Source organism: Salmo salar, unplaced genomic scaffold (assembly GCF_905237065.1).
Source record: "Salmo salar unplaced genomic scaffold, Ssal_v3.1, whole genome shotgun sequence".
Classification (NCBI taxonomy): domain Eukaryota; kingdom Metazoa; phylum Chordata; class Actinopteri; order Salmoniformes; family Salmonidae; genus Salmo; species Salmo salar.
The window spans coordinates 24373-42500 of NW_025548316.1; the positions used below are offsets into that span (position 1 = coordinate 24373).

The 18128-nt window shown below is 51.2% G+C and overlaps 1 protein-coding gene across 1 annotated transcript in view; it reads right to left on the reverse strand.

Annotated features, from left to right (window-relative positions):
- Positions 1-12441: 12441 nt before the first annotated feature.
- Positions 12442-18128, reverse strand: part of LOC123732890 (protein enabled homolog) — a 16008-nt gene continuing 10321 nt past the window's right edge. Inside the window, exon 6 of the mRNA XM_045712221.1 lies at positions 12442-12597. Within this exon, the coding sequence (XP_045568177.1) occupies positions 12442-12597 (156 nt within the window). The remainder of the gene's footprint in view (positions 12598-18128) is intronic.

The following is an 18128-nucleotide window of genomic DNA, read 5'->3' on the forward strand; positions in this document are numbered from 1 at the left end:
AGGGTTTAGTCTACCTGTAGCGGCTGGGCGTTAGGGTTTAGTCTACCTGTAGTGGCTGGGCGTTAGGGTTTAGTCTACCTGTAGTGGCTGGGCGTTAGGGTTGAGTCTACCTGTAGCGGCTGGGCGTTAGGGTTTAGTCTACCTGTAGTGGCTGGGCGTTAGGGTTTAGTCTACCTGTAGTGGCTGGGCGTTAGGGTTTAGTCTACCTGTAGTGGCTGGGCGTTAGTCTACCTGTAGTGGCTGGGAGTTAGTCTATCTGTAGTGGCTGGGCGTTAGTCTACCTGTAGTGGCTGGGCGTTAGGGTTTAGTCTACCTGTAGTGGCTGGGCGTTAGGGTTTAGTCTACCTGTAGTGGCTGGGCGTTAGGGTTTAGTCTACCTGTAGTGGCTGGGCGTTAGTCTACCTGTAGTGGCTGGGAGTTAGTCTATCTGAAGTGGCTGGGCTTTAGTCTACCTGTAGTGGCTGGGCGTTAGGGTTTAGTCTACCTGTAGTGGCTGGGCATTAGTCCACCTGTAGTGGCTGGGCTTTAGGATTTAGTCTACCTGTAGTGGCTGGGCGTTAGGGTTTAGTCTACCTGTAGTGGCTGGGCGTTGGGGTTTAGTCTACCTGTAGTGGCTGGGCGTTAGTCTACCTGTAGTGGCTGGGAGTTAGTCTATCTGTAGTGGCTGGGCGTTAGTCTACCTGTAGTGGCTGGGCGTTAGGGTTTAGTCTACCTGTAGTGGCTGGGCGTTAGGGTTTAGTCTACCTGTAGTGGCTGGGCGTTAGGGTTTAGTCTACCTGTAGTGGCTGGGCGTTAGGGTTTAGTCTACCTGTAGTGGCTGGGCGTTAGGGTTTAGTCTACCTGTAGTGGCTGGGCGTTAGTCTACCTGTAGTGGCTGGGAGTTAGTCTATCTGAAGTGGCTGGGCGTTAGTCTACCTGTAGTGGCTGGGCGTTAGGGTTTAGTCTACCTGTAGTGGCTGGGCATTAGTCCACCTGTAGTGGCTGGGCTTTAGGATTTAGTCTACCTGTAGTGGCTGGGCGTTAGGGTTTAGTCTACCTGTAGTGGCTGGGCGTTAGGGTTTAGTCTACCTGTAGTGGCTGGGCGTTAGTCTACCTGTAGTGGCTGGGCGTTAGGGTTTAGTCTACCGGTAGTGGCTGGGCGTTAGGGTTTAGTCTACCTGTAGTGGCTGGGCGTTAGGGTTTAGTCTACCTGTAGTGGCTGGGCGTTAGGGTTTAGTCCACCTGTAGTGGCTGGGCGTTAGGGGTTAGTCTACCTGTAGTGGCTGGGCGTTAGGGTTTAGTCTACCTGTAGTGGCTGGGCGTTAGGGTTCAGTCTACCTGTAGTGGCTGGGCGTTAGGGTTTAGTCTACCTGTAGTGGCTGGGCGTCAGGGTTTAGTCTACCTGTAGTGGCTGGGCGTTAGGGTTTAGTCTACCTGTAGTGGCTGGGCGTTAGGGTTTAGTCCACCTGTAGTGGCTGGGCGTTAGGGTTTAGTCTACCTGTAGTGGCTGGGCGTTAGGGTTTAGTCTACCTGTATGGGTGGGCGTTAGGGTTTATTCTACCTGTAGTGGCTGGGCGTCAGGGTTTAGTCTACCTGTAGCGGCTGGGCGTTAGGGTTTAGTCTACCTGTAGTGGCTGGGCGTTAGGGTTTAGTCTACCTGTAGTGGCTGGGCGTTAGGGGTTGAGTCTACCTGTAGCGGCTGGGCGTTAGGGTTTAGTCTACCTGTAGTGGCTGGGCGTTAGGGTTTAGTCTACCTGTAGTGGCTGGGCGTTAGGGTTTAGTCTACCTGTAGTGGCTGGGCGTTAGTCTACCTGTAGTGGCTGGGAGTTAGTCTATCTGTAGTGGCTGGGCGTTAGTCTACCTGTAGTGGCTGGGCGTTAGGGTTTAGTCTACCTGTAGTGGCTGGGCGTTAGGGTTTAGTCTACCTGTAGTGGCTGGGCGTTAGGGTTTAGTCTACCTGTAGTGGCTGGGCGTTAGGGTTTAGTCTACCTGTAGTGGCTGGGCGTTAGGGTTTAGTCTACCTGTAGTGGCTGGGCGTTAGTCTACCTGTAGTGGCTGGGCGTTAGTCTACCTGTAGTGGCTGGGCGTTAGGGTTTAGTCTACCTGTAGTGGCTGGGCATTAGTCCACCTGTAGTGGCTGGGCTTTAGGATTTAGTCTACCTGTAGTGGCTGGGCGTTAGGGTTTAGTCTACCTGTAGTGGCTGGGCGTTAGGGTTTAGTCTACCTGTAGTGGCTGGGCGTTAGTCTACCTGTAGTGGCTGGGAGTTAGTCTATCTGTAGTGGCTGGGCGTTAGTCTACCTGTAGTGGCTGGGCGTTAGGGTTTAGTCTACCTGTAGTGGCTGGGCGTTAGGGTTTAGTCTACCTGTAGTGGCTGGGCGTTAGGGTTTAGTCTACCTGTAGTGGCTGGGCGTTAGGGTTTAGTCCACCTGTAGTGGCTGGGCGTTAGGGGTTAGTCTACCTGTAGTGGCTGGGCGTTAGGGTTTAGTCTACCTGTAGTGGCTGGGCGTTAGGGTTCAGTCTACCTGTAGTGGCTGGGCGTTAGGGTTTAGTCTACCTGTAGTGGCTGGGCGTCAGGGTTTAGTCTACCTGTAGTGGCCGGGCGTTAGGGTTTAGTCTACCTGTAGTGGCTGGGCGTTAGGGTTTAGTCCACCTGTAGTGGCTGGGCGTTAGGGTTTAGTCTACCTGTAGTGGCTGGGCGTTAGGGTTTAGTCTACCTGTATGGGTGGGCGTTAGGGTTTATTCTACCTGTAGTGGCTGGGCGTCAGGGTTTAGTCTACCTGTAGCGGCTGGGCGTTAGGGTTTAGTCTACCTGTAGTGGCTGGGCGTTAGGGTTTAGTCTACCTGTAGTGGCTGGGCGTTAGGGTTGAGTCTACCTGTAGCGGCTGGGCGTTAGGGTTTAGTCTACCTGTAGCGGCTGGGCGTTAGGGTTAGTCTACCTGTAGTGGCTGGGCGTTAGGGTTTAGTCTACCTGTAGTGGCTGGGCGTTAGTCTACCTGTAGTGGCTGGGAGTTAGTCTATCTGTAGTGGCTGGGCGTTAGTCTACCTGTAGTGGCTGGGCGTTAGGGTTTAGTCTACCTGTAGTGGCTGGGCGTTAGGGTTTAGTCTACCTGTAGTGGCTGGGCGTTAGGGTTTAGTCTACCTGTAGTGGCTGGGCGTTAGGGTTTAGTCCACCTGTAGTGGCTGGGCGTTAGGGGTTAGTCTACCTGTAGTGGCTGGGCGTTAGGGTTTAGTCTACCTGTAGTGGCTGGGCGTTAGGGTTCAGTCTACCTGTAGTGGCTGGGCGTTAGGGTTTAGTCTACCTGTAGTGGCTGGGCGTCAGGGTTTAGTCTACCTGTAGTGGCCGGGCGTTAGGGTTTAGTCTACCTGTAGTGGCTGGGCGTTAGGGTTTAGTCCACCTGTAGTGGCTGGGCGTTAGGGTTTAGTCTACCTGTAGTGGCTGGGCGTTAGGGTTTAGTCTACCTGTATGGGTGGGCGTTAGGGTTTATTCTACCTGTAGTGGCTGGGCGTCAGGGTTTAGTCTACCTGTAGCGGCTGGGCGTTAGGGTTTAGTCTAGCTGTAGTGGCTGGGAGTTAGTCTATCTGTAGTGGCTGGGCGTTAGTCTACCTGTAGTGGCTGGGCGTTAGGGTTTAGTCTACCTGTAGTGGCTGGGCGTTAGGGTTTAGTCTACCTGTAGTGGCTGGGCGTTAGGGTTTAGTCTACCTGTAGTGGCTGGGCGTTAGGGTTTAGTCTACCTGTAGTGGCTGGGCGTTAGGGGTTAGTCTACCTGTAGTGGCTGGGCGTTAGGGTTTAGTCTACCTGTAGTGGCTGGGCGTTAGGGTTCAGTCTACCTGTAGTGGCTGGGCGTTAGGGTTTAGTCTACCTGTAGTGGCTGGGCGTCAGGGTTTAGTCTACCTGTAGTGGCTGGGCGTTAGGGTTTAGTCTACCTGTAGTGGCTGGGCGTTAGGGTTTAGTCCACCTGTAGTGGCTGGGCGTTAGGGTTTAGTCTACCTGTAGTGGCTGGGCGTTAGGGTTTAGTCTACCTGTATGGGTGGGCGTTAGGGTTTATTCTACCTGTAGTGGCTGGGCGTCAGGGTTTAGTCTACCTGTAGCGGCTGGGCGTTAGGGTTTAGTCTACCTGTAGCGGCTGGGCGTTAGGGGTTAGTCTACCTGTAGCGGCTGGGCGTTAAGGGTTTAGTCTACCTGTAGCGGCTGGGCGTTAGGGTTTAGTCCACCTGTAGTGGCTGGGCGTTAGGGGTTAGTCTACCTGTAGTGGCTGGGTGTTAGGGGTTAGTCTACCTGTAGTGGCTGGGCGTTAGGGTTTAGTCTACCTGTAGTGGCTGGGCGTCAGGGTTTAGTCCACCTGTAGTGGCTGGGCGTCAGGGTTTAGTCTACCTGTAGTGGCTGGGTGTTAGGGTTTAGTCTACCTGTAGTGGCTGGGCGTTAGGGTTTAGTCTACCTGTAGTGGCTGGGCGTTAGGGTTTAGTCTACCTGTAGTGGCTGGGCGTTAGGGTTTAGTCTACCTGTAGTGGCTGGGCGTTAGGGTTTACTCTACCTGTAGTGGCTGGGCGTTAGGGTTTAGCCTACCTGTAGTGGCTGGGCGTTAGGGTTTAGTCTACCTGTAGTGGCTGGGCGTCAGGGTTTAGTCTACCTGTAGTGGCTGGGCGTTAGGGTTTAGTCCACCTGTAGTGGCTGGGCGTTAGGGTTTAGTCTACCTGTAGTGGCTGGGCGTTAGGGTTTAGTCTACCTGTAGCGGCTGGGCGTTAGGGTTTAGTCTACCTGTAGCGGCTGGGCGTTAGGGTTTAGTCTACCTGTAGCGGCTGGGCGTTAGGGTTTAGTCTACCTGTAGCGGCTGGGCGTTAGGGTTTAGTCTACCTGTAGTGGCTGGGCGTTAGGGTTTAGTCTACCTGTAGCGGCTGGGAGTTAGGGTTTAGTCTACCTCTAGCGGCTGGGCGTTAGGGTTTAGTCTACCTGTAGTGGCTGGGCGTTAGGGTTTAGTCTACCTGTAGCGGCTGGGCGTTAGGGTTTAGTCTACCTGTAGTGGCTGGGCGTTAGGGTTTAGTCTACCTGTAGTGGCTGGGCGTCAGGGTTTAGTCTACCTGTAGTTGCTGGGCGTTAGTCTACCTGTAGTGGCTGGGCGTTAGGGTTTAGTCTACCTGTAGCGGCTGGGCGTTAGGGTTTAGTCTACCTGTAGTGGCTGGGCGTTAGGGTTTAGTCTACCTGTAGTGGCTGGGCGTCAGGGTTTAGTCTACCTGTAGTTGCTGGGCGTTAGTCTACCTGTAGTGGCTGGGCGTTAGGGTTTAGTCTACCTGTAGCGGCTGGGCGTTAGGGTTTAGTCTACCTGTAGTGGCTGGGCGTTAGGGTTTAGTCTACCTGTAGTGGCTGGGCGTTAGGTTTTAGTCTACCTGTAGTGGCTGGGCGTTAGGGTTTAGTCTACCTGTAGTGGCTGGGCGTTAGGGTTTAGTCTACCTGTAGCGGCTGGGCGTTAGTCTACCTGTAGTGGCTGGGCGTCAGGGTTTAGTCTACCTGTAGTGGCTGGGCGTTAGGGTTTAGTCCACCTGTAGCGGCTGGGCGTTAGGGTTTAGTCCACCTGTAGCGGCTGGGCGTTGGGGTTTAGTCTACCTGTAGCGGCTGGGCGTTAGGGTTTAGTCTACCTGTAGTGGCTTGGCGTTAGGTTAGTCTACCTGTAGCGGCTGGGCGTTAGGGTTTAGTCTACCTGTAGCGGCTGGGCGTTAGGGGTTAGTCTACCTGTAGCGGCTGGGCGTTAGGGTTTAGTCTACCTGTAGTGGCTGGGCGTTAGGGTTTAGTCTACCTGTAGTGGCTGGGCGTTAGGGTTTAGTCTACCTGTAGTGGCTGGGCGTTAGTCCACCTGTAGTGGCTGGGCATTAGTCCAACTGTAGTGGCTGGGCTTTAGGATTTAGTCTACCTGTAGTGGCTGGGCGTTAGGGTTTAGTCTACCTGTAGTGGCTGGGCGTTAGGATTTAGTCTACCTGTAGTGGCTGGGCGTTAGTCTACCTGTAGTGGCTGGGAGTTAGTCTATCTGTAGTGGCTGGGCGTTAGTCTACCTGTAGTGGCTGGGCGTTAGTCTACCTGTAGTGGCTGGGCGTTAGGGTTTAGTCTACCTGTAGTGGCTGGGCGTTAGGGTTTAGTCTACATGTAGTGGCTGGGCGTTAGGGTTTAGTCTACCTGTAGTGGCTGGGCGTTAGGGTTTAGTCTACCTGTAGTGGCTGGGCGTTAGGGTTTAGTCTACCTGTAGTTGCTGGGCGTTAGTCTACCTGTAGTGGCTGGGCGTTAGGGTTTAGTCTACCTGTAGCGGCTGGGCGTTAGGGTTTAGTCTACCTGTAGTGGCTGGGCGTTAGGGTTTAGTCTACCTGTAGTGGCTGGGCGTTAGGGTTTAGTCTACCTGTAGTGGCTGGGCGTTAGGGTTTAGTCTACCTGTAGTGGTTGGGCGTTAGGGTTTAGTCTACCTGTAGCGGCTGGGGGTTAGTCTACCTGTAGTGGCTGGGCGTCAGGGTTTAGTCTACCTGTAGTGGCTGGGCGTTAGGGTTTAGTCCACCTGTAGCGGCTGGGCGTTAGGGTTTAGTCCACCTGTAGTGGCTGGGCGTTGGGGTTTAGTCTACCTGTAGCGGCTGGGCGTTAGGGTTTAGTCTACCTGTAGTGGCTTGGCGTTAGGGTTAGTCTACCTGTAGCGGCTGGGCGTTAGGGTTTAGTCTACCTGTAGTGGCTGGGCGTTAGGGGTTAGTCTACCTGTAGCGGCTGGGCGTTAGGGTTTAGTCTACCTGTAGTGGCTGGGCGTTAGGGTTTAGTCTACCTGTAGTGGCTGGGCGTTAGGGTTTAGTCTACCTGTAGTGGCTGGGCGTTAGTCTACCTGTAGTGGCTGTGTGTTAGGGTTTAGTCTACCTGTAGTGGCTGGGTGTTAGTCTACCTGTAGTGGCTGGGCGTTAGGGTTTAGTCTACCTGCAGTGGCTGGGCGTTAGGGTTTAGTCTACCTGTAGTGGCTGGACGTTAGTCTACCTGTAGTGGCTGTGCGTTAGGGTTTAGTCTACCTGTAGTGGCTGGGCGTTAGTCTACCTGTAGTGGCTGGGCGTTAGGGTTTAGTCTACCTGTAGTGGCTGGGCGTTAGGGTTTAGTCTACCTGTAGTGGCTGGGCGTTAGGGTTTAGTCTACCTGTAGTGGCTGGGCGTTAGGGTTTAGTCTACCTGTAGTGGCTGCGCATTAGTCTACCTGTAGCGGCTGGGCGTCAGGGTTTAGTCTACCTGTAGTGGCTGGGCGTTGGGGTTTAGTCTACCTGTAGTGGCTGGGCGTTAGGGTTTAGTCTACCTGTAGTGGCTGGGCGTTAGGATTTAGTCTACCTGTAGTGGCTGGGCGTTAGGGTTTAGTCTACCTGTAGTGGCTGGGCGTTAGGGTTTAGTCCACCTGTAGTGGCTGGGCGTTAGGGTTTAGTCTACCTGTAGTGGCTGGGCGTTAGTCTACCTGTAGTGGCTGGGAGTTAGTCTATCTGTAGTGGCTGGGCGTTAGTCTACCTGTAGTGGCTGGGCGTTAGGGTTTAGTCTACCTGTAGTGGCTGGGCGTTAGGGTTTAGTCCACCTGTAGTGGCTGGGCGTTAGTCCACCTGTAGCGGCTGGGCGTTAGGGTTAGTCTACCTGTAGCGGCTGGGCGTTAGGGTTTAGTCTACCTGTAGTGGCTGGGCGTTAGGGGTTAGTCTACCTGTAGCGGCTGGGCGTTAGGGTTTAGTCTACCTGTAGTGGCTGGGCGTTAGGGTTTAGTCTACCTGTAGTGGCTGGGCGTTAGGGTTTAGTCTACCTGTAGTGGCTGGGCGTTAGTCCACCTGTAGTGGCTGGGCATTAGTCCACCTGTAGTGGCTGGGCTTTAGGATTTAGTCTACCTGTAGTGGCTGGGCGTTAGGGTTTAGTCTACCTGTAGTGGCTGGGCGTTAGGGTTTAGTCTACCTGTAGTGGCTGGGCGTTAGTCTACCTGTAGTGGCTGGGAGTTAGTCTATCTGTAGTGGCTGGGCGTTAGTCTACCTGTAGTGGCTGGGCGTTAGGGTTTAGTCTACCTGTAGTGGCTGGGCGTTAGGGATTAGTCTACCTGTAGTGGCTGGGCGTTAGGGTTTAGTCTACCTGTAGTGGCTGGGCGTTAGGGTTTAGTCTACCTGTAGTGGCTGGGCGTTAGTCTACCTGTAGTGGCTGGGAGTTAGTCTATCTGTAGTGGCTGGGCGTTAGTCTACCTGTCGTGGCTGGGCGTTAGGGTTTAGTCTACCTGTAGTGGCTGGGCATTAGTCCACCTGTAGTGGCTGGGCTTTAGGATTTAGTTTACCTGTAGTGGCTGGGCGTTAGGGTTTAGTCTACCTGTAGTGGCTGGGCGTTAGGGTTTAGTCTACCTGTAGTGGCTGGGCGTTAGTCTACCTGTAGTGGCTGGGAGTTAGTCTATCTGTAGTGGCTGGGCGTTAGTCTACCTGTAGTGGCTGGGCGTTAGGGTTTAGTCTACCTGTAGTGGCTGGGCGTTAGGGTTTAGTCCACCTGTAGTCGCTGGGCGTTAGTCCACCTGTAGCGCCTGGGCGTTAGGGTTTAGTCTACCTGTAGCGGCTGGGCGTTAGGGTTTAGTCTACCTGTAGCGGCTGGGCGTTAGGGGTTAGTCTACCTGTAGTGGCTGGGCGTTAGGGTTTAGTCCACCTGTAGTGGCTGGGCGTTAGTCCACCTGTAGCGCCTGGGCGTTAGGGTTTAGTCTACCTGTAGCGGCTGGGCGTTAGGGTTTAGTCTACCTGTAGCGGCTGGGCGTTAGGGGTTAGTCTACCTGTAGCGGCTGGGCGTTAGGGTTTAGTCTACCTGTAGCGGCTGGGCGTTAGGGTTTAGTCTACCTGTAGTGGCTGGGCGTTAGGGTTTAGTCTACCTGTAGCGGCTGGGCGTTAGGGTTTAGTCTACCTGTAGCGGCTGGGCGTTAGGGTTTAGTCTACCTGTAGCGGCTGGGCGTTAGGGTTTAGTCTACCTGTAGCGGCTGGGCGTTAGGGTTTAGTCTACCTGTAGCGGCTGGGAGTTAGGGTTTAGTCTACCTGTAGCGGCTGGGCGTTAGGGTTTAGTCTACCTGTAGCGGCTGGGCGTTAGGGTTTAGTCTACCTGTAGCGGCTGGGAGTTAGGGTTTAGTCTACCTGTAGCGGCTGGGCGTTAGGGTTTTGTCTACCTGTAGAGGCTGGCGTTAGGGTTTAGTCTACCTGTAGCGGCTGGGCGTTAGGGTTTAGTCTACCTGTAGTGGCTGGGCGTTAGGGTTTAGTCTACCTGTAGTGGCTGGGCGTCAGGGTTTAGTCTACCTGTAGCGGCTGGGCGTTAGGGTTTAGTCTACCTGTAGTGGCTGAGCGTTAGGGTTTAGTCTACCTGTAGCGGCTGGGCGTTAGGGTTTAGTCTACCTGTAGTGGCTGGGCGTTAGGGTTTAGTCTACCTGTAGTGGCTGGGCGTCAGGGTTTAGTCTACCTGTAGCGGCTGGGCGTTAGGGTTTAGTCTACCTGTAGTGGCTGGGCGTTAGGGTTTAGTCTACCTGTAGTGGCTGGGCGTTAGGGTTTAATCTACCTGTAGTGGCTGGGCGTTAGGGTTTAGTCTACCTGTAGTGGCTGGGCGTTAGGGTTTAGTCTACCTGTAGCGGCTGGGCGTTAGTCTACCTGTAGTGGCTGGGCGTCAGGGTTTAGTCTACCTGTAGTGGCTGGGCGTTAGGGTTTAGTCCACCTGTAGCGGCTGGGCGTTAGGGTTTAGTCTACCTGTAGTGGCTGGGCGTTGGGGTTTAGTCTACCTGTAGCGGCTGGGCGTTAGGGTTTAGTCTACCTGTAGTGGCTTGGCGTTAGGGTTAGTCTACCTGTAGCGGCTGGGCGTTAGGGTTTAGTCTACCTGTAGTGGCTGGGCGTTAGGGGTTAGTCTACCTGTAGCGGCTGGGCGTTAGGGTTTAGTCTACCTGTAGTGGCTGGGCGTTAGGGTTTAGTCTACCTGTAGTGGCTGGGCGTTAGGGTTTAGTCTACCTGTAGTGGCTGGGTGTTAGTCTACCTGTAGTGGCTGTGCGTTAGGGTTTAGTCTACCTGTAGTGGCTGGGCGTTAGTCTACCTGTAGTGGCTGTGCGTTAGGGTTTAGTCTACCTGTAGTGGCTGGGCGGTAGTCTACCTGTAGTGGCTGGGCGTTAGTCTACCTGTAGTGGCTGGGCGTTAGGGTTTAGTCTACCTGTAGTGGCTGGGCGTTAGGGTTTAGTCTACCTGTAGTGGCTGGGCGTTAGTCTACCTGTAGCGGCTGGGCGTCAGGGTTTAGTCTACCTGTAGTGGCTGGGCGTTGGGGTTTAGTCTACCTGTAGTGGCTGGGCGTTAGGGTTTAGTCTACCTGTAGTGGCTGGGCGTTAGGGTTTAGTCTACCTGTAGTGGCTGGGCGTTGGGGTTTAGTCTTCCTGTAGCGGCTGGGCGTTAGGGTTTAGTCTACCTGTAGTGGCTGGGCGTTAGTCTACCTGTAGTGGCTGGACGTTAGGGGTTAGTCTACCTGTAGTGGCTGGGCGTTAGGGTTTAGTCTACCTGTAGTGGCTGGGCGTTAGGGTTTAGTCTACCTGTAGTGGCTGGGCGTTAGGGTTTAGTCTACCTGTAGAGGCTGGGCGTTAGGGTTTAGTCTACCTGTAGTGGCTGGGCGTTAGGGTTTAGTCTACCTGTAGTGGCTGGGCGTTAGGGTTTAGTCTACCTGTAGTGGCTGGGCGTTAGGGTTTAGTCTACCTGTAGTGGCTGGGCGTTAGGGTTTAGTCCACCTGTAGTGGCTGGGCGTTAGGGTTTAGTCCACCTGTAGTGGCTGGGCGTTAGGGTTTAGTCTACCTATAGTGGCTGGGCGTTAGGGTTTAGTCTACCTATAGTGGCTGGGCGTTAGTCTACCTGTAGTGGCTGGGCGTTAGGGTTTAGTCTACCTGTAGTGGCTGGGCGTTAGTCTACCTGTAGTGGCTGGGCGTTAGGGTTTAGTCTACCTGTGGTGGCTGGGCGTTAGTCTACCTGTAGTGGCTGGGCGTTAGTCTACCTGTAGTGGCTGGGCGTTAGTCTACCTGTAGTGGCTGGGCGTTAGTCTACCTGTAGTGGCTGGGCGTTAGTTTAGTCTACCTGTAGTGGCTGGGCGTTAGGGTTTAGTCTACCTGTAGTGGCTGGGCGTTAGTCTACCTGTAGTGGCTGTGCGTTAGGGTTTAGTCTACCTGTAGTGGCTGGGCGTTAGTCTACCTGTAGTGGCTGGGCGTTAGGGTTTAGTCTACCTGCAGTGGCTGGGCGTTAGGGTTTAGTCTACCTGTAGTGGCTGGACGTTAGTCTACCTGTAGTGGCTGTGCGTTAGGGTTTAGTCTACCTGTAGTGGCTGGGCGTTAGTCTACCTGTAGTGGCTGGGCGTTAGGGTTTAGTCTACCTGTAGTGGCTGGGCGTTAGGGTTTAGTCTACCTGTAGTGGCTGGGCGTTAGGGTTTAGTCTACCTGTAGTGGCTGGGCGTTAGTCTACCTGTAGCGGCTGGGCGTCAGGGTTTAGTCTACCTGTAGTGGCTGGGCGTTGGGGTTTAGTCTACCTGTAGTGGCTGGGCGTTAGGGTTTAGTCTACCTGTAGTGGCTGGGCGTTAGGGTTTAGTCTACCTGTAGTGGCTGGGCGTTGGGGTTTAGTCTACCTGTAGTGGCTGGGCGTTAGGGTTTAGTCTACCTGTAGTGGCTGGGCGTTGGGGTTTAGTCTTCCTGTAGCGGCTGGGCGTTAGGGTTTAGTCTACCTGTAGTGGCTGGGCGTTAGTCTACCTGTAGTGGCTGGGCGTTAGGGGTTAGTCTACCTGTAGTGGCTGGCCGTTAGGGTTTAGTCTACCTGTAGTGGCTGGGCGTTAGGGTTTAGTCTACCTGTAGTGGCTGGGCGTTAGGGTTTAGTCTACCTGTAGAGGCTGGGCGTTAGGGTTTAGTCTACCTGTAGTGGCTGGGCGTTAGGGTTTAGTCTACCTGTAGTGGCTGGGCGTTAGGGTTTAGTCTACCTGTAGTGGCTGGGCGTTAGGGTTTAGTCTACCTGTAGTGGCTGGGCGTTAGGGTTTAGTCCACCTGTAGTGGCTGGGCGTTAGGGTTTAGTCCACCTGTAGTGGCTGGGCGTTAGGGTTTAGTCTACCTATAGTGGCTGGGCATTAGGGTTTAGTCTACCTATAGTGGCTGGGCGTTAGTCTACCTGTAGTGGCTGGGCGTTAGGGTTTAGTCTACCTGTAGTGGCTGGGCCTTAGTCTACCTGTAGTGGCTGGGCGTTAGGGTTTAGTCTACCTGTAGTGGCTGGGCGTTAGTCTACCTGTAGTGGCTGGGCGTTAGTCTACCTGTAGTGGCTGGGCGTTAGTCTACCTGTAGTGGCTGGGCGTTAGGGTTTAGTCTACCTGTAGTGGCTGGGCGTTAGGGTTTAGTCTACCTGTAGTGGCTGGGCGTTAGGGTTTAGTCTACCTGTAGTGGCTGGGCGTTAGGGTTTAGTCTACCTGTAGTGGCTGGGCGTTAGGGTTTAGTCTACCTGTAGTGCCTGGGCGTTGAGCTCTCTCTTGTCCTTGGCTAAGGCTTCATTTAAGGCAGCCATCTTCTCTAGGGCGTCACGGTGTTCTGACACTTCTCTCTTCAGAACGGTTTGACTGGACGACAGGGTTAACACTGACTCACGGGCCTGGAGAGAAGGAAAGGGGCGGAGTGAGGGAGGAGAGAGGAAGGAGGAGGAGAGGACAGATGGAGGAGAGAGGAAGCGGGAGTAGGAGAGGGAGGAGAGAGGGAGGAGAGAGGAAGGAGGAGAGAGGACAGATGGAGGAGAGAGGAAGCGGGAGGAGGAGAGAGGAAGGAGGAGGAGAGGACAGATGGAGGAGAGAGGAAACGGGAGGAGGAGAGGGAGAAGAGAGGGAGGAGAGAGGAAGGAGGAGAGAGGACAGATGGAGGAGAGAGGAAGCGGGAGGAGGAGAGAGGAAGGAGGAGGAGAGAGAGGAGAGAGGAAGCGGGAGGAGGAGAGAGGGAGGACAGAGGAAGGATGAGGAGAGAGAGGGAGGAGAGAGGAAGGAGGAGAGGACAGATGGAGGAGAGAGGAAGCGGGAGTAGGAGAGAGGGAGGACAGAGGAAGGAGGAGGAGAGAGAGGGAGGACAGAGGAAGGAGGAGGAGAGGACAGATGGAGAGAGGAAGCGGGAGGAGAGAGAGGGAGGAGAGGACAGATGGAGGAGAGAGGAAGGAGGAGGAGAGGACAGATGGAGAGAGGAAGCGGGAGGAGAGAGAGGGAGGAGAGGACAGATGGAGGAGAGAGAAGCAAGTACTCTATATATTATAAAGTGTCCACCACTCTGCCCAGTTCCTTATGTAATAAAACACATTTTACCAAAACAATTAGGATTCTTCATGTTCTGAATCGTTCAGTGGGGTCTTTCTCCAACAACATTACCATTACATCCAAAAAGTCGGATTTCGTATCCTATTATATCCGATAATAAGCACCGAACTCTGTTGTAACCTATTACATCTGATAATAAGCTCTGATCTCTGTTGTAACCTATTACATCTGATAATAAGCTCTGATCTCTGTTGTAACCTATTACATCCGACAATAAGCTCTGATCTCTGTTGTAACCTATTACATCTGATAATAAGCTCTGATCTCTGTTGTAACCTATTACATCCGATAATAAGCTCTGATCTCAGTTGTAACCTATTACATCCGATAATAAGCTCTGATCTCTGTTGTAACCTATTACATCCGATAATAAGCTCTGATCTCTGTTGTAACCTATTACATCTGATAATAAGCTCTGATCTCTGTTGTAACCTATTACATCTGATAATAAGCTCTGATCTCTGTTGTAACCTATTACATCTGATAATAAGCTCTGATCTCTGTTGTAACCTATTACATCCGATAATAAGCTCTGATCTCTGTTGTAACCTATTACATCTGATAATAAGCTCTGATCTCTGTTGTAACCTATTACATCCGATAATAAGCTCTGATCTCAGTTGTAACCTATTACATCCGATAATAAGCTCTGATCTCTGTTGTAACCTATTACATCCGATAATAAGCTCTGATCTCTGTTGTAACCTATTACATCTGATAATAAGCTCTGATCTCTGTTGTAACCTATTACATCTGATAATAAGCTCTGATCTCTGTTGTAACCTATTACATCTGATAATAAGCTCTGATCTCTGTTGTAACCTATTACATCCGATAATAAACTCTGATCTCTGTTGTAACCTATTACATCTGATAATAAGCTCTGATCTCTGTTGTAACCTATTACATCTGATAATAAGCTCTGATCTCTGTTGTAACCTATTACATCTGATAATAAGCTCTGATCTCTGTTGTAACCTATTACATCCGATAATAAACTCTGATCTCTGTTGTAACCTATTACATCTGATAATAAGCTCTGATCTCTGTTGTAACCTATTACATCTGATAATAAGCTCTGATCTCTGTTGTAACCTATTACATCTGATAATAAGCTCTGATCTCTGTTGTAACCTATTACATCCGATAATAAGCTCTGATCTCTGTTGTAACTTATTACATCCGATAATAAGCTCTGATCTCTGTTGTAACCTATTACATCCGATAATAACCGAGCTCTGTTGACAGTACATTTGTTAGGATTTGACATGTTGTGGTCGTTGTCTGCAAAGTTGTTTCCACAGGTCACAAAAAGCTAAATGAGCATAACACGAGCTGGATTAAATTAGAAAAACACGAGCTGGATTAAATTAGAAAAACACGAGCTGGATTAAATTAGAAAAACACGAGCTGGATTAAATTAGAAAGACACGAGCTGGATTAAATTAGAAAGACACGAGCTGGATTAAATTAGAAAAACACGAGCTGGATTAAATTAACATGGCACGAGCTGGATTAAATTAGCATAGCACGAGCTGGATTAAATTAGAAAAACACGAGCTGGATTAAATTAGAAAGACACGAGCTGGATTAAATTAGAAAGACACGAGCTGGATTAAATTAGAAAAACACGAGCTGGATTAAATTAACATGGCACGAGCTGGATTAAATTAGCATAGCACGAGCTGGATTAAATTAGAAAAACACGAGCTGGATTAAATTAGAAAGACACGAGCTGGATTAAATTAGAATGGCACGAGCTGGATTAAATTAGAAAAACACGAGCTGGATTAAATTAGAAAGACACGAGCTGGATTAAATTAGAAAAACACGAGCTGGATTAAATTAACATGGCACGAGCTGGATTAAATTAGAAAAACACGAGCTGGATTAAATTAGAAAGACACGAGCTGGATTAAATGGAATAGGTTTGAAATAAAAAGCTTGTGGTACTCTGAGCTACGTTAACATTTCACAGAGAAACGCTTCTTTCTTGTGAGAAATCTTAAAAAAAAAAAAAAAAACATTCAGGAATGAATTATGCATTAATATGAAAGATGTATACTAAAATATCAAAATACTCCATGTTATGTCTCAAAATCGATATCTGTTTTACCTCTATGTTTTATGCCCAGCGGACTTGAGAAGAGATATAAATTCACAGCAGTGAGCTAGTCGTATTATCTCACCAGCGTCCAGTCTAGCTGACAACGCTATTTTCTAGATTTTTTACCAATTTTTTTTCCCCCCTCAGGCCTCCATTTTGATTTAGTCACTCTAATTCTAGTAAACCTACAAGGGTATAAACTCCCAATCTGTTTTGAACGGAGAGAGACATGAGGTTTGGCCCATTCGTTTTCTTAGAGGAGTATCTACATAATTAACATTTTATTTTTACCCATTGGTGAAAATACGCGGTTTTGTTCGGATACCCTACAATACTTTATGTTCTATATGAAACGATGTACAGTGGCAAGAAAAAGTATGAAAACCCTTTGGATTTCTGCATAAATTGGTTATCGAATTTGATCTGATCTAAGTCACTACAATAGACAAAACACAGTCTGGTTAAACTAATAACACACAAACAATTAAACGTTTTCATGTCTTTATTGAACACGCCGTGTAAACATTCACAGTGCAGGGTGGGGAAAGTATGTGCACCCTTGGATTTAATAACTGATTGACCCTCCTTTGGCAGCAATAACCTCAACCAGACGTTTTCTGTAGTTGCTGATCAGACCTGCACAACGGTCAGGAGGAATTTTGGACCGTTCCTCTTTACAAAACTGTTTCAGTTCAGCAATATTCTTGGGATGTCTGGTGTGAACTGCTCTCTCGAGGTCCTGCCATAACATCTCAATCGGGTTGAGGTCAGGACTCTGACTGGGCCAATCCAGAAGGCGTATTTTCTTCTGTTGAAGCCGTTCTGTTGTTGATTTACTTCTGTCTTTTGGGTCGTTGTCCTGTTGCGTCACCCAACTTCTGTTGAGCTTCAAATTGGCCGGACAGATAGCCTAACATTCTCCTGCAAAATGTCTTGATAAACTCGGGAATTCATTTTTCAGTCGATGATAGCAAGCTGTCCAGGCCCTGAGGCAGCAAAGCATCTCCAAAGCATGATATTCCCTCCACCATACTTTACAGTTGGGATGAGGTTTTTGACGTTGGTGCGCAGACGCTTCCACCTACCCCGGACTGCTAACTTTAAACGCCGTGTCTCCCGCGTGCTAGCGTAGCGTAGCAACGACTACCCCGCGGCTTCCCTGTTCCATCTATTGCTGTTCACCGGACCCTATGATCACTTGGCTACATAGCTGATGCCTGCTGGACTGTCCATTAATCACGGTACTCCATTTTGATTATTTTTCTTTGTTTATCTGTCGGCCCCAGCCCCGAACTCAGACCCTGTGTGTAGTTAACCGATTCTCTCTGCCCATTCATCGCCATTTTACCTGCTGTTGTTGTCTTACCCATTGTTGTCTTAGCTAGCTCTCCCAATCAACACCTGTGATTGCTTTATGTCTCTCTCTAATGTCAATATGCCTTGTATACTGTTGTTTAGGATAGTTACCATTGTTTTAGTTCACTGCGGAGCCCCTAGTCCCGCTCAACATGCCTCAGATACCTCCTTTGTCCCTCCTCCCACACATGCAGTGACCTCACCCAGCATAATTAGTGCGCCCAGAGATGCTAACCTCTCTTATCATCACTCAGTGCCTGGGTTTACCTCCACTGTACCCGCACCCCACCATACCCCTGTCTGTACATTATGCCCTGAATCTATTCTACCACGCCCAGAAATCTGCTCCTTTTATTCTCTGTTCCTTAACGCACTAGACGACCAGTTCTGATAGCCTTTAGCCGTACCCTCATCCTACTCCTCCTCTGGTGATGTAGAGGTTAACCCAGGCCCTGCTGCCCCCTGCACCACTCCCATTCCCCAGGTTCTTAAAGCCTTTAGCCGTACCCTCATCCTACTCCTCCTCTGGTGATGTAGAGGTTAACCCAGGCCCTGCTGCCCCCTGCACCACTCCCATTCCCCAGGTTCTTATAGCCTTTAGCCGTACCCTCATCCTACTCCTCCTCTGGTGATGTAGAGGTTAACCCAGGCCCTGCTGCCCCCTGCACCACTCCCATTCCCCAGGTTCTTAAAGCCTTTAGCCGTACCCTCATCCTACTCCTCCTCTGGTGATGTAGAGGTTAACCCAGGCCCTGCTGCCCCCTGCACCACTCCCATTCCCCAGGTTCTTATAGCCTTTAGCCGTACCCTCATCCTACTCCTCCTCCGGTGATGTAGAGGTTAACCCAGGCCCTGCTGCCCCCTGCACCACTCCCATTCCCCAGGTTCTTAAAGCCTTTAGCCGTACCCTCATCCTACTCCTCCTCTGGTGATGTAGAGGTTAACCCAGGCCCTGCTGCCCCCTGCACCACTCCCATTCCCCAGGTTCTTATAGCCTTTAGCCGTACCCTCATCCTACTCCTCCTCCGGTGATGTGGAGGTTAACCCAGGCCCTGCTGCCCCTGCACCACTCCCATTCCCCAGGTTCTTAAAGCCTTTAGCCGTACCCTCATCCTACTCCTCCTCTGGTGATGTAGAGGTTAACCCAGGCCCTGCTGCCCCCTGCACCACTCCCATTCCCCAGGTTCTTAAAGCCTTTAGCCGTACCCTCATCCTACTCCTCCTCTGGTGATGTAGAGGTTAACCCAGGCCCTGCTGCCCCCTGCACCACTCCCATTCCCCAGGTTCTTATAGCCTTTAGCCGTACCCTCATCCTACTCCTCCTCTGGTGATGTAGAGGTTAACCCAGGCCCTGCTGCCCCCTGC